At 40.9% G+C, this 9,635-nt stretch overlaps 4 protein-coding genes and 1 long non-coding RNA gene across 9 annotated transcripts; 2 read left to right on the plus strand and 3 right to left on the minus strand.

The window, feature by feature from the left end:
- Nucleotides 1–465: 465 nt before the first annotated feature.
- On the minus strand, nucleotides 466–1,133 carry LOC6730582 (protein disulfide-isomerase 5-1). Its single transcript, XM_002077725.3, has one exon. The coding sequence runs from the start codon at nucleotides 1,096–1,098 to the stop codon at nucleotides 520–522; it is 579 nt and encodes a 192-aa protein (XP_002077761.2). The 5' UTR covers nucleotides 1,099–1,133; the 3' UTR covers nucleotides 466–519.
- A 62-nt stretch (nucleotides 1,134–1,195) lies between these two features.
- Nucleotides 1,196–1,847, minus strand: LOC120284212. The gene has a single exon (XM_039298608.2). The coding sequence runs from the start codon at nucleotides 1,729–1,731 to the stop codon at nucleotides 1,402–1,404; it is 330 nt and encodes a 109-aa protein (XP_039154542.1). The 5' UTR covers nucleotides 1,732–1,847; the 3' UTR covers nucleotides 1,196–1,401.
- Nucleotides 1,848–1,857: 10 nt separating this feature from the next.
- Nucleotides 1,858–4,260, minus strand: LOC27206530. Its single transcript, XR_005545114.2, has 4 exons — nucleotides 2,833–4,260; nucleotides 2,659–2,763; nucleotides 2,473–2,568; nucleotides 1,858–2,412 (listed from the first exon to the last, which is right to left on the minus strand). It is a non-coding gene; the product is annotated as an uncharacterized LOC27206530 (long non-coding RNA).
- Nucleotides 4,261–4,359: 99 nt separating this feature from the next.
- Nucleotides 4,360–5,872, plus strand: LOC6730584 (odorant receptor 22a). 2 transcript variants are annotated; one of them, XM_002077727.4, is made up of 4 exons: nucleotides 4,360–4,521; nucleotides 4,582–5,220; nucleotides 5,287–5,644; nucleotides 5,704–5,872. In XM_002077727.4, exons 1-4 carry the CDS (start codon nucleotides 4,394–4,396, stop codon nucleotides 5,770–5,772), a joined length of 1,194 nt encoding a protein of 397 aa, XP_002077763.1. In that variant the 5' UTR covers nucleotides 4,360–4,393; the 3' UTR covers nucleotides 5,773–5,872. The 2 variants fall into 2 exon arrangements, with proteins under 2 accessions (XP_002077763.1, XP_039154538.1); XM_039298604.1 differs by having other exon boundaries at nucleotides 5,287–5,560.
- A 642-nt stretch (nucleotides 5,873–6,514) lies between these two features.
- Nucleotides 6,515–8,038, plus strand: LOC6730585 (odorant receptor 22b). Of its 4 annotated transcripts, none has more exons than XM_039298607.2 (4): nucleotides 6,515–6,678; nucleotides 7,171–7,377; nucleotides 7,468–7,825; nucleotides 7,885–8,038. In XM_039298607.2, the coding sequence occupies exons 1-4, from the start codon at nucleotides 6,551–6,553 to the stop codon at nucleotides 7,951–7,953; spliced, it is 762 nt and encodes a 253-aa protein (XP_039154541.1). In that variant the 5' UTR covers nucleotides 6,515–6,550; the 3' UTR covers nucleotides 7,954–8,038. The 4 variants fall into 4 exon arrangements, with proteins under 4 accessions (XP_039154541.1, XP_039154540.1, XP_016023026.1 ...); XM_016179375.3 differs by having other exon boundaries at nucleotides 6,516–6,678; nucleotides 6,739–7,377; XM_039298605.2 differs by having other exon boundaries at nucleotides 6,608–6,678; nucleotides 6,819–7,377.
- The last annotated feature ends 1,597 nt before the right edge of the window (nucleotides 8,039–9,635 follow it).

The raw sequence follows: 9,635 nt of genomic DNA on the forward strand, positions 1-9,635 counted from the left end.
CAACACACAAATTTGCATTTCCTTCCGGGTAAGAAGTCCCGCCTATTCGCTACCCAGTACATAATAATTCAAACTATATTGTGGAAACTACATACTATATGTATTGAGCCAGGCACCAAGTGTGCTGAAGAAAACGAGGAGTATTGGGGTTTCAATGCCTTATTGGTCAAAAGCAAGGACTTAGCTTAGCTGATGCCAGTTTCCTGCACATAAAAACTATAGGGTACAAGTGCAACTTACTGCTGAGAATACAATTTACGCTTTCCTAGATGTGGTTCGTAGCTGCAGTTGGGGAAACTTTTTATGGCCGCCACAGCATCCGGCAACTGCGTTCTTGTTTTTGGGTTTTCTGTTTTAACCACCCACATGTGTGCTGCCCGCATGAAATGTGCGTTTGGGTGACAAAAGTTCTTTAAAATAATTAGGAGAGGCGTATTCGTATATTAATGGAAACAACAGAGCAGCTATTTATAATTATTTTTCATTTTAACCTACAATACGACTATAATTTAGAGATATTTATGCAAAATACGAAATCACATCCCCAGCAAAGAGGAACCATCCGAAGAGGATAATTGGCTTGGTGTGAAAATATGGCCTCTCGGCAGCGGATTTGTTGGTTTCATTCCGCTTAATCATTTCCCTAACGAATATTTTAATGCCAGGGGAAGTCAAGTCCCCGTCGTACTGCTGAACTTCCTCCCCATTCTCCAGCCATATTAGGTTTGGTTCATACCGAAGCTCATAGTCGTTGCATATGGTTTTTGCGAATTTGCAGTTAAGCTCAGCAAAACAAATGTTTTCCTTCGACTTGAACGATTTGGCCAAATCAGTCCAGGTTGTTTCAAAGTCGTGGCAGCCCATGCAATTCGGCTCATAGAACTTTATGAAAAACGTCCCATCTTCGGTGATTTCGAAGAAATTGTCCACTCTCAGCTTAAGTACCGTGCCAGGAGTGCACTGATCTACGGATCTTGCCTTCACACTCAAATTTGTGATTATGGTTACATTTCCAGAACGTTCCGATTGAGATTTATACGATTTAGCACTCCAGATCAATAGTGAAAATAGAAAGTAAATACACCAAAAGGTAGACATTTTTGGCAATTTTTACATAGCAAACTTTTTTGATCGGAATGTGACTTCCACTGTAGCTCCCAGCTTAAATCTGTTTTTACATTAACAACACAAATAATTTAAATTTTTGTTTTTATTTCTTTTTTAAAACAGATAGACTTATTATGGTTAGTATGGCTTATGGAGTTTTAGAAACTTGAGGAGCTTTGCTTACGATCTAATTTCACATGCTCAGAGTATGTAAGTATAGTGTGGGGGTGTGTGTATGAGTACGATAGAGTTTAGGTAGGGAGTTTAAGTTCTGGAGTTCCATTTAATCGGACTTCAGTGCCATTGGCCGTCCTCGTTGAGTTTCCGGGGATCGATGTGCAAGCCGAGCTTCTCCAGTTTGCGCACCTTCCGCATTTGCTTGGTCAGCCGCCGCTTGAAGTTGATCTCCTGGTTGAGATTCATAATCTCTATGGTGTCGTACTGCCGGATGTTCTTGATCGTCTGCAGGATGAGGTTGTCCGTGAGGTGCAGCTTGATGGTGGACATCTTCATGAACGGGGCATCGCGGCGTCGCAACTCCTCCCTGTAGGCAAACAGGGTGTAGTGCAGCGATGGCAGCGAGGGCAAAGGACGCTCCAGTTGTGGAAAAAGTAGCTCGGCCATTATCGAATATATGCCAACTGATTTACTGGGAATCTGAGTGCTGCGCAGAGATCTGTTCGCTTTGAGTGTCCAGAGTGCAGTGCTGTCTGAGGTCGGGGTGTCCTGGTATTTAAGCCAAGCCATCGGCTACCTGCTGCTGTTTACTGGGAAAACACCGGCACTTCTGCCACTGGAAGATCTTCTGGGGAAATCCCCGAGGAAAAGGCAGCTGGCGCTAGACAGTTTAGCTACCTGCCGGGACAGCTGCAAGAGATGTTTTCTTGCGAGCACGCGATTAGGCTGGATTTTCCTCAACCCGAACAAATTGCACAAAGTCCGCGTACAGTCTAACTTCGCTAAAGGTGTCACAAGGAAAACTTATGTTTCTAGAAAGTATACGAAATACAAAATCATTAAGAGCACCTATTTAGCAAATTCATATTACAAAATGTTGTGATATAAGTTGCAGTTCATATTGGTAAGTTATAGCGCAAATTTAAGAAACCCAAGTTTGATTATAAAGAAGTTCCAATGTGTTTGGGACCTAAAAAATAAAAGCAAAACAGTCCGTGAAGAAAAAGTGAATGTTTTCAACATTCATTCATTAATTATTCCTTCGCCTTCGTTCTGGCAGTGTCCTGCAACCTTGCATCGCAATTAAAATAAATTGCATTCCCTCAAAGGATTGACTAATGCTAAAATCTAGGGCGAGAAAATATAGTATAGAATTACACATTTATTGATTTAATTAGTTGAACTTACCCAAAAACAAGCTGAAATAATTATATGAAAGTACGTTTATCGTGTATATGCATTACTTTGATAGCGATGCTCTCAAAGTTAATTGCAGGACTTCAGCTGAATATTTAAAAATTTATATTTTTCACTCTTAAACTCAACCACTTAAAACACTTAATCACTTAAATTCCAAAATATTTGTATGCGTACCAATTCATTTGTCATCAGATCGCCGTCAATAACTTTTAGTTATGTATACGTTGTTGTAACCGGAATATGTTGTAAATTAGTCAAACATATAATAGCCAATGTCGCCTTTTAATTGGTTAGAGGAAGGGCCAATTAAAACCAAATATAATAGTAATAATTCGGTGTTTTTCGTACCATATTCTGTGGTGTGGTTGCTTGCGTCATAATTTAAACTACCTTCAATGACCAACGATGAAAATCAGTCTGAATTCACATAAGAAAACGGGCAAATGTTTTGCATATGGTATATTTTCCAGGAATCGTTGATTTAAAGATGAGTTTGTAAACTGTGTAGCCCCTACTTAGGTTGACTTTTCAACGATTTAAAAAAACCTTGTGAAGCTCGTGAAAACTTAGAAATTAAAAATGCAAAAAAGGACGTTTAGATCGTTTACACAAAAATATACCCATTAGGATTAAAACGCATGATCCGGATGGATGATCATTTAAATGCCAATACCCATATTTTTAACTTAAATTGGACTGCGCATTGCAGACGCTGATTGAATTTTAAATTCCGTCTCTCTATCATGAGCTGGAAAAAAAATGTAAAATATTCCGATTAATTACCAGAACCGACAAAAGATTCTAGGGCGGGCACATGGACGGTTTCTCTCCGCCGAATGCATTTAATTTGCATGTTCACGGAGGTCCTCTTGTGTGCATTTGCATGTCTGGATGTCCGTCCTCAACGCCAATGAGTCAATATTATTACGGTCGACGCTTCACGCTCTCCGTGAAATTGGCAAAAGGGAAAGCGGCCGCAAACGCTGGCAAAAATGCTTTCAATTAATTAAACACCCGAAAAGCAAGGCTATAATGAGAATGCAATGTGCTGTGCAAAGAGCTAAAGAGCACTAAAGAGAGATGTTTGGTTGGGTTAACCCGCAGCGGGTCCCGCGATCAACTCAATCAACAATGATGCCAATTTACAGGACACTCGATGCACGTAGCGAAAGCTTGAATCATGTCCAAACTTCATTTTTTATCTTTGAAATTGTTTTAAAATCATTTGCGCTCAGCCGTTGTAAAGCTGTCTAAAGGACTTAGGACTTTCGTATTAAAGATATATTAATAATATGATTGATATATCTTTTCTTTTTAATTCATTGTGTGCCTTTAAGGTCTTCAGCATTTTTATACATTTTTAGAATATATTTCGCAAATTATACATAAAATGTAAGCCGCATATTTTCCAGGAGTGCAGTCTGCGGCTTGCAGCTCATTAATAATACAGATAATGTGTTTGGCGGCAATCATTTTTCGGTTGCATGCCATCGCGGTGGCATTGATTAACACCGCCAATGGTCAACACAATGACAGACGAAAGGCAATGATATTGGGCGGGATAAGGGGAATTCGGTTCAGTATGGTCGAATGAAGCCATACATGCGAATTAATGTATTTTTGGTAGTGTTTTACTCGGTAAATGGCATGTTAAGTTCCTGCTCGTTGAACGAGCATAATTCCATTCAGGTGAAAGGTAACCTGCGGTCGATTAATTTGACTTCTGGTTGGTGGAAATTGTCATATGACAGTTTCTACTGATTTTCCTTGAAAACTTACAGCAAATACGAAAGAGAGCTAAAGCTCTTGAAACCGCCAAGTCATGTGAGACCATTTGCAACAGTGTGGCGGCCTATAAAAGGCACTTTTTTCCACCTCAAGCAAGTATTCAAAAAAAGCCACGGACGAGATGTTATGCAAGTTCTTTCCCCATATTAGTAAAAAGCCATTGAGCGAGCGGGTTCACTCCCGAGATGCCTTCATTTACTTGGATCGTGTGATGTGGTCCTTTGGCTGGACAGAGCCTGAAAACAAAAGGTAATGAAATCAATCTAAGCACATACATAAGAATTAAAACAACCATAATTTCCCAGACAGATGGGTCCTTCCTTACAATTTGTGGTTCGCGCTCGTGAACATAGTAATGCTCATCCTTCTGCCGATCTCGATGAGCATCGAGTACCTCCACCGGTTCAAGACCTTCTCGGCGGGGGAGTTCCTTAGTTCCCTCGAGATTGGAGTTAACATATACGGAAGCTCCTTTAAGTGCGCCTTCACCATGATGGGATTTAAGAAAAGACAGGAAGCTAAGGTTTTGCTGGATCAGCTGGACAAGAGGTGCGTTCGTGATGAGGAGAGGTCCACTGTCCATCGCTATGTCGCCATGGGAAACTTTTTCGATATTTTGTATCACATATTTTACTCCAGCTTTGTGGTCATGAACTTCCCGTATTTTTTGCTTCAGAGACGCCATGCTTGGCGCATGTACTTTCCATATATCGATCCCGAAAAACAGTTTTTCATCTCCAGCATCGCCGAGTGTTTTTTGATGACGGAGGTCATCTACATGGATCTCTGTACGGATGTGTGTCCCCTGATCTCCATGCTAATGGCTCGATGCCACATAAGCCTCCTGAAACAGCGACTGAGAAATCTCCGATCAGAGCCAGGACGGACCGAAGATGAGTACTTGGAGGAGCTGACGGAGTGCATTCGGGATCATCGATTGATATTGGAGTAAGGCGTTTCATGGTGTATATGGACATGGTATAATGTAATATTTGTTTTAATTGTATTTCTTAGCTATGTTGACGCATTGCGACCCGTCTTTTCGGGAACCATTTTTGTGCAATTCCTCTTGATCGGTACTGTACTGGGTCTCTCAATGATAAACCTAATGTTCTTCTCAACATTTTGGACTGGTGTCGCCACTTGCCTTTTTATGTTCGACGTGTCCATGGAGACGTTCCCCTTTTGCTATTTGTGCAACATGATTATCGATGACTGCCAAGAGATGGCCGACTCCCTTTTCCAATCGGACTGGACCTCTGCCGACCGTCGCTACAAGTCCACTTTGGTATACTTTCTTCACAATCTTCAGCAACCCATTACTCTCACGGCTGGTGGGGTGTTTCCTATATGCATGCAAACCAATTTGGCTGTGTGTTTCTATATATATTATAGGTTGTACACTTATTTTAAATTACTTTTTCATTATAGATGGTGAAGCTAGCATTTTCTGTGGTCACGATAATTAAACAATTTAACTTGGCCGAAAGGTTTCAATAAGTTGAGTGGGAGGAGATCTGCTATTAAAAACATAAGCATAGAGTATTATATTTGTTGTACCCTAATAAATATTTAGTAATGTCACTGTTTCTCACAATAATCGATCTGTGTGGCGCCCTCGGGGGGAAGACTGGTGAAAGCCAGACAAGCTGGAAGACTGCAGTTGTATCTTTCGGAAAGGATAGTGCATGGGTTGGGTGCACCACCACTGTCCACTTAAAATGCAAGCGGGCAAGATATCATTTCACTTCTAATTGTTCAATAAGGATCCATTTGCATGGCTTGGGGAAGTTTGGCTATATTGAAAAATAACCAATGCAGTTATATACAAAAAACCGGAAACATATAAAAGCAACAAAGTATATGCAGGGACAAAAAAATGAAATGTATAATTCATTGCAAGAGCTTTAAAATGAGATTTTTGGTTAATTGATCGATTTTAAACTCCATTTAATCTCTTTATACTTATATTTTCTCTTTAGGTGTGTAGGTGTAGGTTGTGGTCGAATGGAATCATACATTTGTTAATTTTTTTCTGAACAACCATATTTCCATTCTAGTGGGTGAACCTGCGGTCGATAAAGTCGTCTTCTAATTATTGGAACATGGGCGAATTAAATTTAATACAGACATTTCCGGAAAACTTTTAGCAAATACAAAACACAGCTTAAGTTCTTGAAACCGCCAAGTCATGTGAGACCTTTTGCAACAGTGAGGCGGCCTATAAAAAGAACTGTTTCCCAGCACAAGCAAACATTCAAAAAAAGCCACGGACGAGATGTTAAGCAAGTTCTTTCCCCACATTCAAGAGAAGCCATTGAGCGAGCGGGTTCAGTCCCGAGATGCCTTCATTTACTTGGATCGTGTGATGTGGTCCTTTGGCTGGACAGAGCCTGAAAACAAAAGGTAATGAAATCGACCTATGAACATATGTTAGTATTGAAACAACCATGATTTCGTGCCAAGGTGGGATCTACATTATAAACTGTGGGCAACTTTCCTCACATTATTGGTATTTATCCTTCTTCCGATCTCGGTATGCGTAGAGTATATTCATCGGTTCAAAACCTTCTCGGCGGGGGAGTTTCTTAGCTCAATCCAGATTGGCGTTAACATGTTCGGAAGCAGTTTTAAAAGTTCTTTTACCATGATGGGACATAAGAAGATACAGAAGGCTAAGATGTCACTGGATAAGCTGGACAAGAGATGCCTTCGCGATGAGGAGAGGTCCATTGTTTGTCGACATGTCGCCCTGGGAAACCTTTGCTACATTTTTTATCACATTTTGTACTCTACCTTCTTGGTTACAAACTTTTTGTCATTTATAATTAAGAGAATCCATGCCTGGCGCATGTACTTTCCCTACGTCGACTCCGAAAAGCAATTTTACATCTCTAGCATCGCCGAAGTCATTCTCATGGGGACGGCCGTCTTTATGGATCTCTGTACGGATGTGTGTCCCCTGATCTCCATGCTAATGGCTCGATGCCACATCAGCCTCCTGAAACAGCGACTGAGAAATCTCCGATCGGAACCAGGAAGGACCGAAGATGAGTACTTGCAGGAACTCACCGACTGCGTTCGAGATCACCGTTTGATATTGGAGTAAGCCGTTGCGTTTTCCAAACTTATTGAACTTGCAGTAATTTGAAACATAATTGTTTTGAAACATATTTACTCTACCCATTTTTATAGTTATGTCGACGCTTTGCGATCCGTCCTTTCGGGAACCATTTTTGTACAATTCCTCTTGATCGGTACTGTACTGGGTCTCTCTATGATCAATTTAATGTTTTTCTCAACATTTTCGACTGGTGTCGGCACTGCCATTTTTATGTTCTGTGTATCTATGGAGACGTTCCCCTTTTGCTATTTGTGCAACATGATTATCGATGACTGCCAAGAGATGGCCGACTCCCTTTTCCAATCGGACTGGACCTCTGCCGACCGTCGCTACAAATCCACTTTGGTATACTTTCTTCACAATCTTCAGCAGCCCATTACTCTCACGGCTGGTGGGGTGTTTCCTATTTGCATGCAAACAAATTTAACTGTGAGTATCAATATGAGATGTAATGTATGTATGAGATTAAAATCATTATTATTTTATAGATGGTGAAGCTGGCTTTTTCTGTGGTTACAGTTGTGAAACAATTTAACTTGGCAGAAAAGTTTCAATAGGCTAAGATATGCTAGCTCTGCTATTATACACCTGCACTCGAGAAAATATCGTTTCACATTAATAAACCTTCAGTACTTACGCTTAGCAATATTCAAGTTTTGTGGCGCCCCCGGAAGGACCCCTTCGAAATATTAGTGTGGTAATTTTATAAGTGATTATGGACTCATTTTCTTAAAGCAAAAGAAAATTATTTGGCGTCAAAAGAAAATCAGACAAGCTCCACCATAAAAGGACTTAAAGTTGGGTCAGTAAATCTACTGCAGTTGTCTCTTTCACACGAGAAAGCGCCCGGGGCGTGTTGGCTCTTTCCTGCCACTGTCCACTTAATAAAGTGCAAACAGGCAAGTGATTATTTCACAGCTATTGTTCGAAAAGGATGCGGATGCGGGTTGGACCAAAAAGGGGCGTGGAGTGGGGTAGGAGACAACAAAGGATTTGCGTTATAACCAAGGTAACGAAGCAGAACACACAAAACATATAAAAGCAGCAAAAAACATATAACGAGAAGGTCAAGCGCGAAAAAATTGTGCAGCGCGAATAAAAAATGTAACTAAGGAAATTAATACAATGGTGCGAAAGAGGGACAGTAAGGCCGGAGTGAGATGGCTTTATTGCACTCTTAACCTAGCATCCTCAGTAACACACACACAGTAAAGGACATTCAGCCCCTTTTTAACTTCAACAAATCATTGAGATCACTGTTTCCGAGTTCCGTGTTATTTGAGTCTCATCTATCTATCATTTAGCATTAGACCTCTTGTACTATGCAAATTTAGTTGCTATATTCCGACTGAACCTTCCAAGGTCAGTATAGTGAAAAAAGTTCACAAATTAGCGCTCATCATCAATCAATGGTGGGCTAGCAGCTCCAGCCGAGGTCAATGGGGTGAAATGCTGACGCTAATTGCAATTTGTGGTTTCAGTCAGCTGCAAGAGGAGCAGCGGCAACATGCCCGATATATGCACAATGTACTACATCGCACTCCCTTTGAACAGCGTTTGCATTTGAGGACCTCGATGATGGATTTTGGCCAGCAGTGCGAAGCCAAAAAACCGCATCGACATCATCGTCATCTTCTCCCTAACCCGGCCAATTCGATTGAAGGAAGTTCGGGCCCTGCTCCCGGCCCGCGAAAACCAGGTAAACTCAATCAGCGGAGGCCAGGTAGCCGACATCAGGTGCGCATATTCAAATCAAGTGTTTAGTGGCCTCGGGGTCGCAACGCGGTCTGCTGCTTAAGGATTCTGCGTGGCTCATGTGTTTCCTTTGATCTGCAGCCCTTAAATGTATTTCGAGGAATTCGCATAAAATATTCAATAAATTCTTTCATCGGAATAACATTATGAATCGGGCAGGTAAAGTATCTTTTACTATGCACTATGTGGGAAACAACATTCGAGTCAGCCCGAAGAAAATGGAATTTAAAATATATGGTAATGCATATTGCACAATTTCTGTTTAATTTGTATTGCATTTCTAAATATTTCAGTGAAAGTATTTTACTTAGGCTTCGAGCTCCTTGAAAATAAATGTAAGTTTCAGTTGACATCAGCCACTTTTCCCAAGTGACTTGCACTGGCTCAACATATTTTAGTCCCCAATTTTAATTATTAAATGGTAAATCCATCACATGGCTCGCAGACACATTTTCCCATAAAGTACGCACACTTTGGGCCTCTT

Source organism: Drosophila simulans, chromosome 2L (genome assembly GCF_016746395.2).
Source record: "Drosophila simulans strain w501 chromosome 2L, Prin_Dsim_3.1, whole genome shotgun sequence".
In the NCBI taxonomy this organism is placed as follows: Eukaryota; Metazoa; Arthropoda; class Insecta; order Diptera; family Drosophilidae; genus Drosophila; species Drosophila simulans.

Excerpts from the sequence above, each read along its gene's own strand:
- LOC6730582 (XM_002077725.3), bottom strand. The coding sequence starts at position 1,098 with ATGTCTACCTTTTGGTGTATTTACTTTCTATTTTCACTATTGATCTGG.
- LOC120284212 (XM_039298608.2), bottom strand. The coding sequence starts at position 1,731 with ATGGCCGAGCTACTTTTTCCACAACTGGAGCGTCCTTTGCCCTCGCTG.
- LOC6730585 (XM_016179375.3), top strand. The coding sequence starts at position 6,551 with ATGTTAAGCAAGTTCTTTCCCCACATTCAAGAGAAGCCATTGAGCGAG. Across the intron at positions 6,679-6,738 it reads ACAGAGCCTGAAAACAAAAG|GTGGGATCTACATTATAAAC; the intron begins GTAATGAAATCG and ends TTTCGTGCCAAG. Across the intron at positions 7,378-7,467 it reads GATCACCGTTTGATATTGGA|TTATGTCGACGCTTTGCGAT; the intron begins GTAAGCCGTTGC and ends CCATTTTTATAG.
- LOC6730584 (XM_002077727.4), top strand. The coding sequence starts at position 4,394 with ATGTTATGCAAGTTCTTTCCCCATATTAGTAAAAAGCCATTGAGCGAG. Across the intron at positions 4,522-4,581 it reads ACAGAGCCTGAAAACAAAAG|ATGGGTCCTTCCTTACAATT; the intron begins GTAATGAAATCA and ends TTTCCCAGACAG. Across the intron at positions 5,221-5,286 it reads GATCATCGATTGATATTGGA|CTATGTTGACGCATTGCGAC; the intron begins GTAAGGCGTTTC and ends TGTATTTCTTAG.